Source organism: Lithobates pipiens, unplaced genomic scaffold (genome assembly GCF_037356315.1).
Source record: "Lithobates pipiens isolate NorthernLeopardFrog02 unplaced genomic scaffold, aLitPip1_a1.2 Scaffold_8, whole genome shotgun sequence".
NCBI classification, from domain to species: Eukaryota; Metazoa; Chordata; class Amphibia; order Anura; family Ranidae; genus Lithobates; species Lithobates pipiens.
This window is the reverse complement of record NW_027507903.1, coordinates 490,689,855-490,712,606: the sequence shown is the minus strand read 5'-3', so window position 1 is coordinate 490,712,606 and position 22,752 is coordinate 490,689,855. Positions and strand designations below refer to the sequence as shown.

Sequence of the window (22,752 nt, the reverse complement as noted above, 5' to 3'; positions counted from 1 at the left end):
GCACCCACTGGCGCACATTCTGCAATGCTCCATTATCCACTTTACTGCGAAAAGCAAATCGAAACCAAAAAAAATAAATTATATATTGCAGCTTAGGGCTTTTCGTAAAAAGGCGCTGGTTACCATGAGCATTACCGCATCCTGCAGCACTGCAGGTCACGTGCGCTGCAGCAATGCAGTGACATTTATTCAGAATTGCACCTTGCAGATGGGTGTGTGTGTTGCACCTATATATATTTCAGTATAAGGATATATAAAAAGAGCAAGTATTCCCTGACTTTTAAGATTAGGGCACTTACCTGTCCAGGCATCCAGCAGTGTCCTCACCGAGCCGATTATTCAATCGGCTATCGGGTGCTGGTGCCGCCATCTTGACTAAGGGAAACCAGCAGTTAAGTCTTGCGGCTTCACAGCCTGCTTCCTATTGTGGATGCGCGAAGATGCATTTTCTGACTGGGCCACAGCATGGCTGGACTGGGACAGAAATTTGGCCCCGGACTTCATCCAGACCGTCCCACTTACATTTTGAGTGTCCCATCAGCACTCCCTTACATCAGAGTGTCCCATCACCAGCCCCCTTACAACAGAGTGTCCCATCAGCACCCCTTACATCAGAGTGTCCCATGAGCAGCCCCCTTACATCAGAGTGACCCATCAGCAGCCCCCTTACATCAGAATGTCCCATCAGCAGCCCCCTTACATCAGAGTGTCCCATCATCAGCCCCCTTACATCAGAGTGTCCCATCACCAGCCCCCTTACATCAGAGTGTCCCATCACCAGCCCCCTTACAACAGTGTCCCATCAGCACCCCTTACATCAGAGTGTCCCATGAGCAGCCCCCTTACATCAGAGTGACCCATCAGCAGCCCCCTTACATCAGAGTGTCCCATCAGCAGCCCCCTTACATCAGAGTGTCCCATCATCAGCCTCCTTACATCAGAGTGTCCCATCACCAGCCCCCTTACATCAGAGTGTCCCATCAGCAGCCCCCTTACATCAGAGTGTCCCATCAGCAGCCCCCTTACATCAGAGTATCCCATCACCAGCCCCCTTACATCAGAGTGTCCCATCAGCAGCCCCCTTACATCAGAATGTCCCATCAGCAGCCCCCTTACATCAGAGTGGCCCACTGAGCCATCGGCCCACCGGGAAATTCCCGGTAGTCCCGATGGCCAGTACATGCCTGGGCCACAGTCTCCTAAGACCTGTTAAGTGTCCCAGAAGGCTGCTGGGAAGGGGGGGGGGCAGTTGGCCGAACTCAAAACCAAGACCCTGCCCCTCCCAAAAAAGGTGCCAAATCTGATAGGGGGGGTGGCATACCAACTGGGGGACGGTCTGCCCTGGGTACCACACACCGTGGGGGGGTGTCAGGCCAGCAACCCCCCACGAGTGAAGCGGTGACAGCGGGGCGGGCTCAGGCAGTGCAGCGGCGCAGTGACAGGGCAGCCAGGACAGCCGAGCTGTGACAGGGTGTGGGGGTGCCTGGGCCAAGTGTGGCACATACAACTAGCCGGGTCACACAAAGAGCCGGCCGAGCTGTGCAGGATAAAGAGAGAGAGAGAGAGAGGTGCTTAATAGAGGTGCTTAATAGAGGAACTGCTGGAGTTAACTTTTTAAGATAACCAGCAGGTGATTGGTTTCTTGATGACCCTACCAACCAATCATTAGCTTGTTAATATGAAAAATTAACTCCAGCAGTTCCTGCCCTCTGTTCAGCGCTGCTGTATCTCTCCCTCTGGCTGCATGATTAAGGTAGGAAGGGGCTGGGGGGTCTGTGTAACATGCAGGGGGTCCAGAGTTGTGGGGGGGGGGGTCTGTGTAACATGCAGGGGTCCAGAGCTGCGGGGGGGCTGTGTAATGTAAAGGGGTCCAGAGGTGCAGGGGGCTGTGTATAGTAAAAGGGTCCAGATGTGGAGGGTGCTGTGTAAATGGGTCCAGATGTGCCGGATGCTGTAAAATGTAAAGGGGCCCAGAGCTGTGGGGGGGTGTAATGTAAAGGGGTCCAGATGTGCAGAGTGCTGTGTAAAGAGGTGCAGAGTGTTGTGTAATGTAAAGGGGTCCAGAGCTGCGGGGAGGCTGTGTAATGTAAATGGGTCCAGTGGTGCAGGGGGCTGTGTAATGGAAAAGGGTGCTGTGTGAAGGGGTCCAGAGGTGCAGATATGGAGAGGGGGTACACAGTAGTGACAAAGATATTGGGGGATGCAGAGGTATGCAAGGGGCACAGTGGGTTGTTTTTACATTTTAGCGTGGGGCATGCCAGATAGAGGATCCACCCCAGGTGCCAAATTCTCTAGGTCTGCCTGGGGGGGGAGAGTTAAGCTGATAAGCTGTGCTTCACCTTTTGGGTAGAACTGAAGTTTATATTGGAAGAAAGGCACTGCACTCTTACAGACTCTTTTGCGCTACAGAGATTTTTCTTTACAACAGTTGGCCATGTGTTTAGAAAATCCCTTGTTTTGTTCTTCGAGAAAGGGGTTCCTTCCAGTTTCAACAAGACCCGATCAGAAGTGAACACAATCCTTCTAAAAGACGAGTCTGTGAGAGGAGCCGTGGGCTAGAGAGACCCGTCAGTTTTCTGCGGGCGTGACGCCGGCGGGCCTTCATGTTGTTGTTGCTGAATGTGCAAACTTAGAACGGGTTGTCGGAGTCTTGTTGAGTCATTCATCAAGCATGTGCTGAGGAAAGGAGTTCTTAAATCCATTCAGCAGACAACAGAGAAATATGAGTCATTACTGCAGGGGTGAGGATTTGCTGTCTTGCTGGCATGAGGGTTTGCTCTTTCTTCACGACAAAGTGGTCAATCAATTCACTGGCACCAAGGACACCAATCAAGCAGAACTCCAGCCAAAAAAAATGACAGGATAAAAATGCAAAGTAAAAATAAATAAAGTTAAAAAAAAATAAAAATTTTGCTGCTATTGCTTTCTCAGACATTTCCCCTGCAGTACTTTTTTCTGTCACTAGATGTCCTCAGTTTGATGGCCAGCACCATTCAACCTGTATCCTCTGAGTCCAGGTCATCCTGGACTTGCCCCCAGCTTGTAACTATCCTAAGTGAAAGGATAAGTAGCACAGCCATGAGATAATCTCCCCCATCACTCTGCTCTCTCTTACTATCAGCATACTTTTTGTTACACCTGTAAAAGAAAAGGCATAATGAACTAATATGCACAGCATACTAGCTTATCATGAAATACTTACCTTAGAACGAGACGCCAGCATCTCACTCGGTCCACGCCGAGGGAGCGGACATATTCCCTCGGCGTGTCTTCCGTGTATCGCGGCTCCAGTGCTGTGAGTGGCCGGAGCTGCTGGCACCTGCACCCAAAGCCAATTGAGGAATCAACTCTGGTGCCGACATTGATGGATCCCTAGGCAGGTAAGTATCCTTATATTCAAAATCAGCAGCTATAGTATTTGTAGCTGCTTTTTTTTTGGGGGGGGGGGGGGGAATCTAGAGCTCCTCTATAGCTACAGTGGTGTGAAAAAGTGTTTGCCCCCTTCCTCATTTCCTGTTCCTTTGCATGTTTGTCACACTTAAGTGTTTCGGAACATCAAACCAATTTAAACAATAGTCAAGGACAACACAAGTAAACACAAAATGCAATTTGTAAATGAAGGTGTTTATTATTAAAGGTGAAAAAAATCCAAACCATCATGGCCCTGTGTGAAAAAGTGATTGCCCCCTAAACCTAATAACTGGTTGGGCCACCCTTAGCAGCAACAACTGCAACCAAGCGTTTGCGATAACGTGCAATGAGGCTTTTACAGCGTCCTGGAGGAATTTTGGCCCACTCATCTTTGCAGAATTGTCCTAATTCAGTTACATTAGAGGGTTTTCGAGCATGAACGGCCTTTTTAAGGTCATACCACAACATCTCAATAGGATTCAGGTCAGGACTTTGGCTAGGCCACTCCAAAGTCTTCATTTTGTTTTTCTTCAGCCATTCGGTGGTGGACTTGCTGGTGTGTTTAGGATCATTGTCCTGCTGCAGAACCCAAGTTCGTTTCAGCTTGAGTACACGAACAGATGGTCGGACATTCTCCTTTAGGATCTCTTGGTAGACAGCAGAATTCATAGTTCCTTTTATCACGGCAAGTCTTCCAGGTCCTGAAGCAGCAAAACAGCCCCAGACCATCACACTACCACCACCATATTTTACTGTTGGTATAATGTTCTTTTTATGAAATGCAGTGTTCCTTCTACGCCAGATATACTTGGACACACACCTTCCAAAGAGTTCCACTTTTGTCTCATCGGTCCACAGAATGTTGTCCCAAAAGTCTTGGGGATCATCAAGATGTGTTGTGGAGAAATTGAGACGAGCTTTGATGTTCTTTTTGCTCAGCAGTGGTTTTCTCCTTGGAACTCTGCCATGCAGGCCATTTTTGCCCAGTCTTTTCCTGATGGTGGAGGCATGAACGCTGACCTTAACTGAGGCAAGTGAGGCCTGCAGTTCCTTGGACGTTGTTGTGGGGTCTTTTGTGACCTCTTGGATGAGTCGTCGCTGCGCTCTTGGGGTAATTTTGGGCGGCCGGCCACTCCTGGGAAGGTTCACCACTGTTCCATGTCTTCGCCATTTGTGGATAATGGCTCTCACTGTGGTTCGCTGGATTCCCAAAGCTTTGGAAATGGCTTTATAACCCTTTCCAGACTGATAGATCTCAATTACTTTCTTTCTCAATTGTTCCTGAATTTCTTTGGGTCTCGGCATGATGTGTAGCTTTTAAGGATCTTCTGGTGGACCTTACTGTGTCAAGCAGCTCCTATTTAAGTGATGCCTTGATTGTGAACAGGTGTGGCAATAATCAGGCCTGGGTGTGGCTAGAGAAATTGAACTCAGGTGTGGACAACCACAGTTATAGTATGTTTTAACAAGGGGGGGCAATCACTTTTTCACACAGGGCCATGATGGTTTGGATTTTTTTTCACCTTTAATAATAAACACCTTCATTTACAAATTGCATTTTGTGTTTACTTGTGTTGTCCTTGACTATTGTTTAAATTGGTTTGATGTTCCCAAACACTTAAGTGTGACAAACATGCAAAGGAACAGGAAATGAGGAAGGGGGCAAACACTTTTTCACACCACTGTATGTAAAGTGCCTAACCTTGACAGCATTGAAGAATATAGAGACAAGAAGACACCGCATGCTGCCAGTTTATCTAGTGGAAAGTGATGTAACCAGCATTGATGTAGCAAAATGGGTTGCAGGGGTCACAATCGCAACCCTGCCCCTTGCTCCAGGGGGCCCCTGCAGCCTCCCTGTCATATTATCATATCCTCCACGTGCAGAAAATAAAATAAAATAAAAATTAAAGCGTAATTTTATGTATTATAGTCCAACAAGAAAAAGTCAACATGTCTCAGGGGTTGTAAATATCCCCTTCTTCAGGTCTGAAAAGAGTTAATAGCCTGAAATCTGATAATTTAATACTGATGGTCCCTTCGGAGACCTTGTGTCTTGGTCCAGTTTCCAAGCAGATTTTAATTCTTTTGATCCTGAAGAAAGGAGACTTTCATGACCCTAGAAACATGTTGGCTTTTCCTTCACAATAAAATAAAAAATAAATACTATAACTTTAACAGCATGTTCTTAGCAGGATCACTAGGTGAGAATAAAGAAAATAAATATATATAAAAATAAATAATAAAAAAAAAAACCTATGCAGCCACCTCATTTGTTATGAAGCAAAAAGCTGCAATATATACATTGTAGACTCTGGGTTTAGAAATGCTTTAATATGAAGCTACCATTATGCAGACACATCACTTTCTTGCAGTAGTATAAAGCAGCCGAAATATTATGGCTGCTACCTCTCTATTGCTCATAATTGCTAAAAGGAATTGCTTAGCTCATTGCTATAAAGAAACTTGAATTTTCAGTTAATTTACCTGCTAATGTTGTCAGTATGGGAGCACTGAGTTTTGTTCCTGGGATTTAATTATGGTGCACACGTGTCTCTGGCTGTCTCATTTGTGAAACCTCAGGCGATGTTTAGGCGTTTTGGATGTAATTCATCTAGTTAGTTTTATTGTGAAATGTCTACATTCTTAAAACGTATCTCTAGCTAAAAGGTGTTCTGTTTTTTTATTTTGGGGTAGAGTAGGGAACCTCTGATTACATTCCATCTTGTATCTAACCCCCCCCCCCCCCCCCCAAAAAAAAAAATTTTTTTTGAGATTTTGCCGCTATTGTCACCAGACGAATCGCGGTAAAATGGTGCAAATAGAATCGCGGGATGCCTGTCGCCCAAAAGAAGCCCAACAATCTCGCCAAAAATCGCACCACGGTTTGGGTGCCATTCAAAGTAATGGGGATCGCAAGGGCGTCCCACGATTTGTGATGTTTATGGATCACGAGCAGAACCGGGGCTATTCTGCCCGCAAAACGGATCGCCATGGTGTGAATTGAGCCTTAGACCTTGGGGGCCCGGGGCACTTCAGGTTCTGGGGCCCACCTTATATACAGAGTTGGTTTACATTCTCAATGAGTCACACATTTTTAAAAGAACACACACGCGCCATGATTATAAAAAATGATACAATATACCACACCAGAGTAAAAACGTTTAGGCTGGGTTTACAGTATTGTGAATTGGATGTGGGTTTCTCCGCATCTAATTTGCATGTCAGGAGATTGTGACCGGTTCTCAATGGAGCTGGTTCACACATCTTTGGAGCGGTTCCGGAGCGAATTGCATAGGAGTCCTGTGCATCTTCTGGTCCATTTCAGCCAATAATTTGGACCGTAATTTATATATATATATATATATATATATATATATATATATATATATATAATTTTATTAATCAAACTGTTTTTATATTAATTATATATATATGGGGGGGGGGGGGGGCTTCTGTCAGGGGGCCCAGGGCAGTTGTCCCTTTTGCCCCTTTGTAAATCTGGCACTAGATCTGCTGTCACAATATGGACAAAAACTGAACAGGGAAGGATGTCACAAAGGTGGCTCATGTGAAAAGACACTAACTGAGTGATCTTTCATTTGCTAAAGCAATAAGCAATGGCTTGTTGATTGTCACTTTTATTCATCCTTCGTTATTGTCAAGTAGGGATGAGCTTCGTGTTCGAGTCGAACATACGTTCGACTCGAACATCGGCTGTTCGCCCGTTCGGCGAATTCCGAACGTTATGGACTGTTCGCGCCAAATTCGTGTGGCGCTCACGATGGCGCAGTGCATTGCTGGCTCATGATTGGCCAAGCATGCACTGTGACCCCGCATGCTTGGCCAATCACAGCGCCGGCAGCGAGGAGAGCCATGATTGGCCACAGGCAGGATGCCTGTGGCCAATCATAGCTCAGGCTGTGTAGTACACGCCCCACACTATATAAGGCCGCCAGCGCGACGGCCTTGTGTAGTGTGTTGGCATCTGTAGCAGTTAGTGGGTGTTCTGTGTACCTTCAACACAGTATACACCGATCGTTATCAGCCGATTTTTCGTTATTGTTCTTCTGTAGTGGTTGTTGTCTGCGTGCCCTGACCGCAGTATACACCGCTATATTCACCTCTATATCTAGCGATATATCTATCTTTTATAATAGAGCTGTCAGTCAGTGTTAGGAGATTGTGCGTGCTCTGAACGCAGTATACACCGCTATATCCACCTATATAGCTAAATATCTTGCTCGTTTTAAATAGAGCTTGCAGTCAGCGGTAGGAGATTGTGCGTGCTGTCTGCGTGCTCTGAAAAAGATGGACGGCAAAACAAATTATACAGGGGTGATAACCCTTCCCTATGTTTTCCAAAAAGCTTAAAAATTGTTTTTTTGACTGGAGCTACACTTTAAAAATGTACCAGTTGAAAATTACAAACAGATTAAACTTAACACAACAAACCTACACAGTCCCTGTCTTGTTTGCACCGCCTGTATACTGCTGTTCTGAGTATATAGGGCCTGGGGGCCACACGCATTTCCTTTTTTTAATATGAGTACTGGGTTCCCCTTAATATGCGTACAAGACCCAAAAGGGGCTGGTAATGGGCAGGGGGGGGGGGGCTACCCATGCCATGTTTCTCAATGATTTTCAACCATATTGCAGGAACCAGATATAACATTAAAACCGCAAGCAGTTTTAAATGACGTTATTTCCGTTAAATGTAATTTTGTGCAGGGACTGTTCTAAACACGGGAAACACGTGGCACTTCACAGGCATACTACAGACACCCCCTCAGGCACGATATTTAAAGGAATATTTCACTTTTTTTTTTCACTTTAATCGTCATTAAAATCAGTGCTCCCGCCAAAACGGCCATTTTTAAAAGTTTTTTTTGCATTGACCCATGTCCCCTGGGGCAGGAGCCAGGTCCCCAAACCCTTTTTAGGACAGTATCTTGCATATTAGCCATTAAAATTAGCACTTTTAATTTCGAATGTTCGAGACCCATAGACTTCAATGGGGTTCTAACGTTCGTACGAATTTGGGGTGCGTTCGAAAGTTCTGGTGCGAACCGAACCGGGGGGTGTTCGGCTCATCCCTATTGTCGAGTAATGTGAATCCCCTGCAGCCTCTTTTTGCAGCCATTTCCAGTCTGCACGCACCACGTCATGATGTTGACAATAGTGGACCATGCCTGCCTACTATGTGTTGAAAAGGTCACTTGTTGTCCAATGAAAAGCCTATGTAATGGAGTGACATTGCAGGAATACAATTTGGAGACAAGGGACAGAGCATTGTCACCCTAAAACAGGAAGTGCATGAACAATAAATTACATGGCAGGATAACCAGGTTTAATTTTAAATAAAAGCTGCAGGCTTTAAAATAACTAAAGGAGCGGATCAGGGACAGTCAGGCTGGGAGGGGTTCAATGATGCTGGACGTCCTCCAGCCAGGAAATGAGGTGGGCTCTATCTGACTTGTAACTTCTTAATGCACACTGTGTGCAGTGAAATAAGAGTAAGCAATTACAGTAAAGGAGAGTATGTACAATTGTGTAAGAAGACTGGAGGTCAGCTTTAAATCATGTCCCGCTTTCCTGTTTCAGGAATGCTGGAGGTCTGTGAGGGTCAGAGCCTGCACATGTAGTGAGCAAGTGCCCATATGGTTACAAGCTATAGACAGAAACAAGGCACATTAGGACACACTGATAAGACTGTTTACTTTGACTGATAACATTTACCTCCATATCTAAAAAACTGGAATAAAAGACTGCAGTATCTATATTTAATGAGTGATCTAAGCAAATTCATTCCTCCCAACAGGGACACATTGTAGCACAAAATATATAGGCAAAGGACACGCCCTGCAACATGAAGGGGAACCAGATAGGTAACCCCTGGTCTGCGTTGTTTAAAGTGGATGTAAACCCAAATTTTTTTTTGATGTCATAATGTAGAGTATAAGATTTCCTATCATTTGAGCCCAGTCTTGCCACAAAGAGTTAATCCATCTCTGAGAAATCCTCTATTGTTCAGTGAGATCATTCTTGACAAACAGAAAAACTTTGTCAACTCCTCCCACTTGCTATGATTGACAGGTGATTTACATATCTCGTGCACTAGCCTAAGAGACATGCATTATTTTTGAATTCCCTCCCACTCCTTTCTTCTGCTGCTCTGCCAGAATTGGATGTTCCCTACCTCAGCATGATTGGGCATGCTGAAGTCATGTGGTTACCTTCCTGTCTTTTCACTGGATGTTAGAGATCATAGCAGAAGTTCAGTGTAATAAATACACAGGAGAAAATGCATATTGACATGGGGAGTGTAGAGGTGGGTGGGGAGTCTACTGACATCACAACTCCACCCACCAAGCTCCAGACAACAGACCCACCCACAGAATATGCATGTTTTTCGGGTCTCATAGCAGACAGAGGGGAGACATTTGACAAGTAAAGATGCAAGTATATCCTTATAGATATCCCCTATGGCAGTAGTTTAGAAAGGATGACATTGGGTTTACATCCACTTTAAAGTGGTTGTAAACCTTTACAACACACTTTGACCTACAGGTAAGCCTAGATTAAGGCTTACCTGTAGGTCCAAGAAATATCTCCTAAACCTATACGGTTTAGGAGATATTTGCCCAAAGACAGGCACAGCTGTCTACGGCGCATGCGCCGTAGACAGCGGCGCGCAGGCGCACTGAGCGCGGCATACTCGACAAAGATGCCGCGCGTGTTGGCTCCCGTGCGCATGCGTGGAAGTGACGTCATTGTGGCTTCGCAACCTTACTTCAATTACTATAAAGTAGGGAGCTGGGGTCCACAGACACTCATGCCCTCAATGGGGCTTGTATAGTCCCAAGAAAGCACTTGGGATGGACAATGCAATCCCCTGGATCCCCCCGACTCTCCATATACAGCCCAAAATAAGGGTGATCTCAGGTCAATGGTTTAAACAAAACACCTGTTTTGTTCCCCTAACGGGGATTGAATCAACATCTAGAGGGGCGAGTCTGTGAAGGCAACAATCATGACGCCTAGTTGGTGAAGCGCTTGGTGAAATGCCTGGCCCTGTCGTGCTGCCTACGTCAACGTGTTTCACACACGTGACCTTATGCTTCGTCAGGACATACAGATGTTATGTGCCTCTGCCTTTTTAACAGGGTGTCAGCCCAATTTGTGTTTCATTCCATTGGGACTTCCAGTTTAGGATATCTAGTGGTGACATATCAAACTTAATTTGACACAAAAGAGATATTTATGTTGACACGCCCCTGCCATGTCCCCCAGTTATGCAGACCAAAATAAATTAACATACAAAAAAAAGATTGGTTAAAGGCCACAAGTTATTTTTCCCACCATTACTTTTCCTTTATATTGGCTTAAAAAAAATAATACATGAAATAATGTAAAGTCTGAATGAAAGGTTTGGTGTACTGTAGCATTTGTGCTAAATAATGTATATCTAAACCCCAAAAAATAAAAATATATTATATTGCAGCTCCCTAGTCCTTGGGATGTGGTGGCTGCATTTGTTTTCTTTTTTACCCCTTTTTTTTCACCTGGTGTTCCTGCCAGTAACACACTATCTGCCCTAGGGTGACAACGCTCACTTACTGTGCTGAGCAGAGTTGCCTTTAGAAGAGTTGCCTTTTAAAACTGAACCTAGGCAGATATAAAAGAAACACATTAGCACAGCTCTGCAATCATTATCCATCATTATTTTTAAATACAAGTAACAGTACCAGACTTTGACCTGGTAGCCAATCCGATCTTGTGCAGAGTGACAGAGAGATCAGCGCATCACTGTTCTGCTTCTCCGTTTCACTGTCAACTCAAAGGCTGGGGGAGATTCTAGCATGAGTGGGCTCAGAGGAAGTGGGTTGAAGGATGCTGTTTATCAGACCGAGGACATCTAGTGGCAGTTAAACAGTACTGAAAGGGAAATCTTCAGATTGAAGGTGAATATTGCAGCAAAAAGGTGTTTTTGTTATTTTACGGGTCTTTATTGGCTATTTACTTTTTTATCTTGCAGATTTGGGGGTTTGCTTTAAGAATTTGGTCTTCACACTTACCCACATCTATTTGTACCCATATTGTGCATCAATGCAACACTTTGCATTTTTGGCCTTATAATCAATACAACCAATGAAGAATATTAGCGCTCCAAAGCAAAATAAATGTTATGGCTATTGTGTACAATTCCAGAAAAAAAAAAAAAAACTATCTCTGAGCCTCGAGAAACCCCTTTAATAAGGGGTTCTCCAGGATCCCCTCACAGTTTGTTGATTCAAATGCATAAAATATAAATGCATTATGCAGTCTGAGGGCCCATTCACATTTAAGTGTTCCATTGCTGTGCATTAATACACATGGCCTAAGGGCCGGTTCACACTGCAGGCGAGGCGAGGCGACTCCGACTTGCCTCGCCGCGACCTGCAGCGGCCTCGGCGGCGACTTGCAAATTACTTCTGTATAGAAGTCAATGCAAGTCGCCCCGAGGTCGCCCAAAAGTAGTACAGGAACCTTTTTTCTGAGTCGGAGCGACTCGAGTCGCTCCTCTCAGAACGGTTCCATTGTACAGAACGGGGGCGACTTGCGAGAGCGAGGCGAGGCGAGTCGTGTCGCCTCGCATCGCCCGCTGTGTGAACCGGCTCTAACAATACACATGGCCTATGGTACATATAACGTGTGTTGCATTGAACCACAACACATGAAAAAACAAACATGACCAATTTTAACAACATAGCTCAGCACAGTACATGTATTGCAGTGGGCCGTGGTGTATATTGGGAGTTCTCTACTATATAATGCATTGGGGGGCCATTTACAATGAATAATAGTGACAACACATACGTGTGAATGGGCCCTGACTGCTCAATCATTTTGCCAGGGTGTATTCTTTGTATGGAACACACACTCATGTCTTAAATGGCCATAAACACCACAACAATCATTGATATCCTAGTACAATTGCATTGAAGGGTGGATTCAGTGTCTACCATTGCGGACGGATGTTTTGTAACATCTTTTTTACCTTGTCTTTTACAGTGATTTTTTACTGGGTTGTTGTATTGTGTTCAGTAATGTGTAGCAAAAATCAGTAAAACGTTAGAGCCTAACCTGCAGCCCTTTGGCATTTATGTGCGACCCTCTGAGCCCCTGCAGACACTAATCTGTGTTACCCTATTGCCCTGTTATAGCAGTGATTTATTCCTCATGTAATGTGTCTGCAGTCTATGTCTGTCTCTAGAGGCATGTTCCCAGTCTCATACAACTCCTAAGCTAAGGTGACCAGATTTTTTAAATTAAATCCGGGGACATGTTTTTTTTTTTACTAGCAATGGCAGCAATCAGTGACTCTCTGCCCATCGCCGCTCGCCTCAAAGCCTGTCAAGTCTTACTCTTCGGGCCTCGGGTACTACTGGGTGGGGAGCGGAGGAAGATCACTCCGCCAGGGAAGGCAAGGAGATAAGCAGGCAGGAGGCTGGCTGGGACTTGAGCCAAGGCTGGATGGGCATGCGTCTGAAACTGAAGAAATATTCCCTCCACTCCGACCACCACATGATCATCAGAAAGGGGCATGGATAATGGAAAAAATATAACCCCCCCTAAACTAGTAGGAGCGACTGTGCGGGGGGGGGGGGGGGGGTGTAATTCAGATTATTATTTTTTTTATTCTGCACTGACTGTCTTTGAAATTGACCCAGCCCCTGTTCAAATACAATCCAGGGAGAGACTTGGTCCAGGGACAGTCCTCAATCCGGGGACTGTCCCCGGAAGCCGGGGATGTCTGGTCACCCTATCCTAAGCATCTTCACGGTCACTGACAGTCTCTTATATCATGTCTACAGTCTATGATTATCTCTTATATCATGTCTGCAGTCTCTGACCATCTCTAGTTTCATGTCTGCAGACTTTGACCATCTTTTGTATCCTGTCCGCACTCTCTAACCATCCCTTGTATTATACCCACAGTTTGACCATCGCTTATATCATGTCTGCAGTCTCTGACAGCCTCTTGTATAATTTCTACAGTCTCTGACCATCTCTTGTATAATGCCTACGGTCTCTGACCATCTCTTGTATAATGTCTACAGTCTATGATCATCTCTTCTATCATGTCTACAGTCTATGACCATCTCTAGTATCATGTCCGTAGTCTCTGACCATCGCTAGTATCATGTCCGTAGTCTCTGACCATCGCTAGTATCATGTGCATAGTCTATAACCATCTCCAATATCATGTCTGTAGTCTATGACCATCTGTTATAACTTGTCTGCAGTCTCTCATCATCCCTTGTATTATACCCACAGTTTGACCATCGCTTATATCATGTCTACAGTCTCTGACCATCTCTTTTGTCTACAGTCTTTGACTATTTTTGTCTCCTATTCGCAGTCTTTGACCATCTCCTGTATTATATAAATTGTCTCTGACCATATCTCGCATCATGTCTATGGTTTTTGACTATATCCTGTTGTGTGTCCGTTGTCTCTGACACTGAATATTCACAGAATTTTACATACGGCCCCCTTGGTGGAGTCAAGGGCTGCTCATGATGAGACCCCCCATATCAAGAAAGTTGACCACCATTGCTATAGAATGAGTTCCATAACTTCAGGACTAAGCATGGGTTCACACTGCTGTGACTTCAAAGATGCACGGCTTTAAAGCCGTCATCCCTGCGTGACTTCATCGTGGCTGGCATACGACTTCTTTAACAGAAGTCAATACAAGTCATATTGAAGTCACACCAAAGTAGTGCAGGAAACTTTTTCTAAGTCAGAGCGACTTGAGTCGCATCGATTAGAACGGCTCTATTGCAGTTAATGGGGTGCGACCTGTCATGCGACTTTGAACTCTTAAGTTGCATGACAAGTCGTGGTAGTGTGAACCGGGTCTTAACCTCACAATTATAGTTCATTGAATGGGATAACAAAATGTTTTTTTTTTGCTTTATCATTCAGCTGGATTCACATCTTTGCATTTTTACTTTATATGTTTTCTATTAAAAACAATAGAAATGCATCAAAATGAATCTCAATGCATACATTAAGAAGTGCATCAAAACACACAGCAGCCCGTCATCATCATAATATAACATGCATCAATTGCACATTGACATCCAATAAGAAAAATCACTACAAAAAGTGTTAACGTGTCAAATTGCATTTTCATGCGATAAAATTGATTTCAATAAAAAACGCATTGGAAAGAAAAATGCAGAGGTATTAAATGTTTTAATCTGTCACAATGACAAGAACATTTGAATAATAAGATGTAAGAGTTAAAAAATGATATTATTGTCATGTTATTCAATATTCTATAGACAGCTTGCCAAAATGTAGGACTGAAGGTGGGGACACAGAGCTCAGTCTGTAAGTTGGGAAGTAAGGACTGATCTGAATCATTCAGTATAATGAGCCCTAGAATATGCTAGTGCTATACAGTATAATAACAAATACTACATTCCTTGCCTTGAGAATCTGGACAAATTATTAGTAATAGTACACAGGATTTTACAAATCACATAGAAAAAAAAAAAAAAACTCCAAAAAGTCCCAGCAACCCTACTTTCAATTTGATGTTCCTACTGCACACCCTCTCCAGGGTCAATTTAGTAAGGTACCAGTTAATCCACAAGTATGTTTCTTGTGGGTTGAAGACCGCACTAAGACAGGACCAAAGAACATATAAACGTCATGCAAACAGCATGCTTGCTAAAACCCAAGTCCTCAGTGCTGACAGAGAAGAATTCTAACCACTTAACCACCATGCTGCCCAATGCACATTGCAAAGTCTTTACACACCACATCAACTGTATTACAAAAGTCCAGACTGTATAAAAAGAACTGTGCAACCCTTAGCTGCTGGAGGACTACAAGTCCTGGTTGACAGACAGACCACACTGAGATTCTTAGTCCCCCAACATCTACAAAACCCTTGCCTTCTGAATGACATGTAGAAGCTGCAAAGATACATACCGTTGGCTAAACTCTTTTTAGTCGTCCTCTTGGCCATGGTCATCTGGACCTGGTGCTGGATCCGCATGGACTTCTCGAGGTCCTGCCGACCAACTTTCAATGTCTCTTCGGACGGCAGTGCCAGCGTAGAGCTCTGAAAGTCCATATAGTTATCTCTGCTCAGGACTGTCCTGATGTAGCCTTGTTCACCAATCGGAGATGCCACCACTGCCATGTTGGATGCAAGTGGTCTACTTAGTCTACTAGTGCTATTAGAGATTTTAGTCTCTAGTGCCAGGAAGGTTATTATACCACTGCCCACCACGGGTATGCAGTGATTGGCCCCTGAGTACCTGTTGTGCTCTGGGCTACAGCCTTCAACACGTTGCCTTTAAAAGTGTGCACCTCCTGTATGGGCTTAACCCCAGTGTGCAATCTAGGTTATTCGATGGTCCCAAATTACAAACCGTAGTATGTTCTTTATTCTAGTACACACGTTTGGTACACTCAATACCCAGGATAAGGTCTTGAGTACACATTTAATAACACTATCCAACTTGTCCAGAACACACCTCCAGTACACTCAGAATCCCAGTGTACAACCTTGAGTAAATACTATGATCCAGTATAGTTTGTCAGTGGTGATACACACTTCCAGTATGCACTACGTCCCAGAATACCGCCTTCAGTTAGTTTTTCATGCCTGCGCCAACTCCCAGTAACAGTCGAATTAGATACACGCCTCACTTGGTCACCCCAAAATTCACTCCCCAGTCAGTTCTCTGCTCCAGTACACATTTCCAGTGCATGCCACGTCCCAGTACACAGTCTCCAGTCCACGTCAGGTGCAGGTAAAGGGCTGGTCACCTATATTTGGCTCAGCTCTCCCGATCAGGGTCCCTGTGCAAGAAGCAGTGCAGTCCCCAGAGCTCAGCAAGTCCCAGTATTCAGCTTTCAGCACAGTGTTCCAAAGCTCACACACCAATGCACACCTCCACACACACAGCTTCCTCTCTTAGTAACAGACAGGCCTCCTCCCACCTAGAGTTTCCAGCCTGGGATTCCTCAGATAACTCAGCTTTTAATGTCCCTGAGGTTCAGGGCTGGGCTGTAGAGTATAGAGGAGGGAGGGGAGAGGAGTGTACACAGCAGTACACAAAGGCTGCACTGCCAGGAGCTGCGCAGGAGGAGTGGGCTGAGGAGTGGCACCTCTCTACACAGGTCACAGCTAACGTTCAGGTCCAATGCTGTACACACAACTGGGGACGTGCATTCTGCCAGTCTGCTTTGCAGATATTCTTTATGTATCATTATTGCCAAACACAATACAGTCTTGGAGGAACACTAAATACCTAATCACGACATGTTTAGTAACATGGAATTCATTTAAAGGGTATGTAAACGCTAACCAAAAATGACTCATATTTGCTCGTCTGGATTGTTAAGTATACCAATAAGGCTTAATGTACACGGGACGTTTTACAACCTCTTCTGAACGATTCAACTTGACAGATAGTAACCGATGTTTAAAAACGTGAGTTTTGCTGCGTTTACATGCTGCGTTTAGCCGCTTTTGGCTTTACAAGCTTTTGTTTTGTTCAAAATAGTCAAAAATTAAAAACACCTGTAAACGAAATGCGGATAAACATGAGTTACCGCGTTTACAAGTTCGTACAGGCGTTTGGCGTCTCAGATGCCTCTGAACATCCGTCCTGAGTGCCGGTTCACACTAGCGCAATTCGCAGCGCACTGCTGTTCACATTACATGCGATGTCTGTGCGGGTGCGATGTCAGCCATACAGATAGTATGGCTGATATCGCACCGCATTCAGTACAAACACACACAGGACCCTTTTTTCTGTTCGGACCAGAATCGGAATGCATGTGTGTTCACACATATGCGATCCGATTCATGTCCGAACTGTCAGTTCGCAGTGCGATATGTGAGCTGAAATGGGGGTGTCGTTAACATATAATGACACTCCCCAGCAGTTCGCATATGGCAGTGTGAACTGCCGTGCGTGTCGAGTGCGATGCGGGAACCCGCCTTTGATTCGCAGGGTTCTCGCATCGCACTAGTGTGAACCGGCACTGAATGCATTTTTTTGCATTGCAAACCCCACGCCATTAAAAAATAAAAAAAATGCCATGGGGTTCCCCTCAAAATCCATACCAGACCTAGAGGTCTAGTATGGATTTGGGGGGAACCCCACACTTTTTTTTTTCAATTTTGGCAAGACCAGATATAGTGAATGCAGGGTCCTGGGTTTAGTAACACTTTATAACAAGAAAGGATTTTGCTACCTTTAGAAATTGCAGCTTGGCATTGCAGGATATTTTTCAGTCTATAATCTACCAGAACACCCAGATCCTTCTGACTCCCTCAGATGTTCTCCTCCTAGAATTTATGATGCATGCAAGTTATTATTATGGAGCAATATAATGGATTAATACATAGATACTGTTACTATTGATTTATATAGTCCCAACATCTCCCACAGAGTTGTACAGAATGTTGAGACACAGGGGCTGCACTAATGACATTCTATTATACACAAATATGTGAAACACAAGTAACAACAGCCCTACTCAAACAAGTTTTCAATCTAAAGAGAGAAGGGAGAAATACAATAGGTAAGGGAGATTTGACAGTAATAGCATAACCCTGCCAAGTCTCTGCAATTTCATTCTGTATATCACTCATTATATAGCAAACCAGCTTTCCCGGCCTTCCCTATAGTCTAGCACAAGGATAAGGTTGCTCTCCTATACTGAAATTTCTTTCTCTGATTTCACTGCACACTGTGGACATTTCATAACGAGCATTAGGAGCTGCAACAAATTAGACTGAGCCTGCCTTATATTTCATGGCTGAACGACGTCCAGCATCATTCAGTGCTTTCCTCCCAAACCTGAGTGTCCCTGGCATACCCCTTTCATTCATTGGATTTCAGTTCTTTCAATCATTGCAAGTTAGAAACAAGCCCCAGGACACACCTAACCCTTACCTTGCCCCCTAGTGGCTAACCCCTTCACTGCCAGTGTCATTTACACAGGAATCAGTGCATTTGTATAGCACTGATTGCTGTATAAATGACAATGGTCCCAAAAATGTGTCAAAAATGTCCTACGTGTCCGCCATAATGTTGCAGTCATGATAAAAGTCACAGATCGCCACCATTACTAGTAAAAAAAAAATTATTAATAAAAATGCCATAAAGCTATCAACTATTTTGTAAACGCTATAACTTTTGCGCAAACCAATCAATAAATGCATATTGCGAGTTTCTTTTACCAAAAATATGTAGAAGAATACATATCGGCCTAAACTGAGAATTTTTTTTTATATATATTTTTGGGGGATATTTATTATAGCAAAATGTAAAAAAAAATGTGTTTTTTTCAAAATTGTCAATTTTTGTCAACAGTGCAAAAAATAAAAACCGCAGAGGTGACCAAATACCACCAAAAGAAAGCTCTATTTGTGGGGAAGAAAGGACGTCAATTTTGTTTGGGAGCCACGTCGCACGACCGCGCAATTGTCAGTTAAAGTGACGCAGTGCCGAATCGCGAAAAGTGCTCTGGTCAGGAAGGGGGTAAAATCTTCCGGGGCTGAAGCAGTCAATGAGGGGTGAAAGATCCAGGCAAGGCAGGGTATAGGCAGATAAATCTTCAGCTTTAAACTGTCCTTGATTTCGAGGGACTGTCCCTGATTTGTAGCAATGTCCCTCTGTCCCTCTTCCCTCCTCATTTGTCCCTCATTTTGGTCTGATCCATATAGTTGTATATAAAATGCCCTTTTTATCTATCAAAAAGTGTTTCTCAGTGCTAAACCTTTCATCTGATTTCTAAATTGCTGCATTTGTAAATTATAAAAGCCAATATAAAGAAAATAGTAGTGGTAAATAAAAGGTCCTTGTGGGTTTAACCAATCTTGTTTTTTTGTACAATTCTCCTTTAAGGGGGCGTGACAAGGGGTGTGTCCTATTCCTGCATACTTTTACTGATAGGTGTCCCTCATTCCCATCTAAAAAAAAAATGCCCCACTACGAGCCCTGAAGCAGTGGACTGGCTTTTGGGAGGAGTTATGCAAATATGAATATTCCTTGGTGGATGGATGGCAGTCTGAAGCAGTGAATCGATTGCAAAAAGACGCGTCCAAAAAGCACTGGGTCGACGGCACTCATGTATACAAAGCAATGGAGAAAAAAAACAGGCATTCTCACAAACTCACTGGTTCTGCCTAGGCAGCTCACTTAAAAATGCAGCTACTCTTCAATGGGTACCAAAAGACAAAAAACAACAGTAGGGGGGACCAAACCAAATCATATAGAAACCCAAATCAGTTCAATGTTTCCCAAATAAACCAGCCAGGGCAATTTGGGTTCCAAACACATTCCCCATCCATCAGGGCTCAATGTCTAGTAGGAACGGGAATGGATTCAGACACCAGATTTTCTGCAGAAATCTGTATTATGCCGCATACCCACGATCTGAGTTTTCGCCGGAAAAATCTTGGATGGCTTTTTCCAACGGAATTCCGCTCAATCTTGGCTTGCATACACACGGTCACACAAAAGTTCTCTGAACTTTCGACAGTCAAGAACACGGTGATGTACAACACTACGACGAGCTGAGAAAATTAAATTGATTGCTTCCGAGCATGCGTAGGAATTTTGCGCGTCGTAATTGCTACAGACGATCTGAATTTCCGATCGAAACTTTTTCCATTGGAAAAATAGAGAGTCGGAATTTCTGAGCAAAAGCTCTCACTGGACTTTTGCTGGCGGGATTTCCGATCGTGTGTATGAGGCTTAAGTGTGAAATCACTGCATAAGATGTCAAAGAAGATAAAAACCAGTCTTGTAACCAGTGATAAGATCCTTTTATCACTGCTAATAATGCTATTATTATCAGTCACTGACTCTTCCTGGGATTAATCACTCCCCGACGGCCGTGCAACGATGTATGTCGGCAGAATGGCACGGGTGTGCAAAGGGGCGATATCCACTGGTGGCCATCGATCGCTATAAGGAGAGGTAGAACAGGGAAATGCCTTGTATACATAGTGACATGACAGGGATCTACTGCTCCTTGTCATCAGGAACAGTGATCTCTGTCATGTCCTAAATAGTCCATCCCCCTACAGTTAGAACACGCTGAGGGAACACATTTAACCGTTGATCGCCCCTAGTGTTTAACCCCTTCCCATGCCAGTTACATTTACAGAGTAATCAGTGGCTATTTTTAGCTGTGATTGCTGTATAAATGTCACTGGTCCCAAAATAGTGTCAAATGTGTTCGATCTGCCCACTGCAATGTTGCACTCCTGATAAAAATTGCAGATCACCGCCATTACTTATAAAAAAAAATTGATAAAAATGCCATAAATCTGTCCCCTATTTTGTATGCGCTATAACTTTTGCACAAACCAATCAATATACACTTATTGCATTTTTTTTTTTACCAAAAATATGTAGAAGAATACATATTGGTCTAAACTGAGAAAGAAATTCACTTTTTTATATACTTTTTGGGGATATTTATTATAGCAAAAAGTAAAAAATATAGCTTTTTTTTTCAAAATGATCTCTCTTCTTTTGTTTATAGAGCCAAAAATAAAAACCGCCAAGGTGATCAAATACCACCAAAAGAAAGCTCTATTTGTGGGGGAAAAAAAGGAAGTCAGGTTTGTTTGGGTACAACGTCGCACGACTGCGCAACTGTCAGTTAAACCGACGCAGTGCAAAAATGCTCTGGTCATTAAGGGGGTAAAATCTTCCGGGGCTGAAGTAGTTAATCATCACTGTGTAACTAAACGCTTGATGATATAATGTCCAAAGGTGCAGCAGGTATAGGTATATATCTCAATCTAAAGTACACAGATTGCAGTGATAGCAGGATCCACAGCGTGACTAAACGCTTGATAATATAATGTCCAAAGGTGCAGCAGGGAAACAAATAAAGTGATAGAAATATATAAGAGATCTAAAGAAATTAATATAAAGTATATTCCACAGTCCGTATTAAATCATGCACTGAAAAAAGTCCACTCTGTGTGCAAATATCTGATAATCCCGTGAGTGAATCGTTATTCCATAGGTGATAACGTGCAAGGTGTCCACACACTGGTAGCAATGGCTACCTTACCTTACTGCTGTAAGGTAACAGCATATATCCTTTTAAGCAGGTGGTAGATGTAAACAGCAATGGGTGCCCCCCTCTCTAGGTCCTCAGTCACAGGCAGCATATACATCCATAGGAGAAGAGAAAACGCTAATAGTGAAGTATGTAATGTAATCCGAACTTTATTTTAAAAGGACATAGTCCAGGGTACTCACATTTTAGCATAAAACATAAATGCAGAAAAAAACTTTACACGAAGCGACAGCATCAAACGAACGAGCAGGTAGTGTGTACTACGACCGTCACTTCCGGTATCCTCCTAGTCCAATCCTACGCGTATCGTCACTTGGACATGTGACTTCATTCCCTGATGAAATCACATGTCCAAGTGACGATACGCGTAGGATTGGACTAGGAGGATACCGGAAGTGACGGTCGTAGTACACACTACCTGCTCGTTCGTTTGATGCTGTCGCTTCGTGTAAAGTTTTTTTCTGCATTTATGTTTTATGCTAAAATGTGAGTACCCTGGACTATGTCCTTTTAAAATAAAGTTCGGATTACATTACATACTTCACTATTAGCGTTTTCTCTTCTCCTATGGATGTATATGCTGCCTGTGACTGAGGACCTAGAGAGGGGGGCACCCATTGCTGTTTACATCTACCACCTGCTTAAAAGGATATATGCTGTTACCTTACAGCAGTAAGGTAAGGTAGCCATTGCTACCAGTGTGTGGACACCTTGCACGTTATCACCTATGGAATAACGATTCACTCACGGGATTATCAGATATTTGCACACAGAGTGGACTTTTTTCAGTGCATGATTTAATACGGACTGTGGAATATACTTTATATTAATTTCTTTAGATCTCTTATATATTTCTATCACTTTATTTGTTTCCCTGCTGCACCTTTGGACATTATATTATCAAGCGTCTAGTCACGCTGTGGATCCTGTTATCACTGCAATCTGTGTACTTTAGATTGAGATATATACCTATACCTGCTGCACCTTTGGACATTATATCATCAAGCGTTTAGTTACGCTGTAGATCCTGCTATCACTGCAATCTGTGCACTTTAGATTGTGATATATTATATACCTATCCTTGCACCTAAATGCACTTTATTTAAATGCACTTTTTGGATGTTAAATTATGTGTTTATAGTTACATGCTTGTAGGATTACTCATTTTTTAATTTTTGTACACTGTGTACTTCACATATTTATTGACATAGT

At 43.6% G+C, this 22,752-nt stretch overlaps 1 protein-coding gene across 3 annotated transcripts in view; it reads right to left on the bottom strand.

Annotated features, from left to right (window-relative positions):
• Positions 1-16,484, bottom strand: part of PKP2 (plakophilin 2) — a 146,909-nt gene extending 130,425 nt beyond the window's left edge. The window contains exon 1 of one of the 3 annotated variants that reach the window (XM_077469069.1): positions 15,403-16,484. In XM_077469069.1, coding sequence (XP_077325195.1) covers positions 15,403-15,616 — 214 coding nt within the window. In that variant the 5' untranslated portion in view covers positions 15,617-16,484. The remainder of the gene's footprint in view (positions 1-15,402) is intronic. The other 2 variants (XM_077469068.1, XM_077469067.1) reach the window with 2 other exon arrangements.
• Between the last annotated feature and the right edge of the window lie 6,268 nt (positions 16,485-22,752).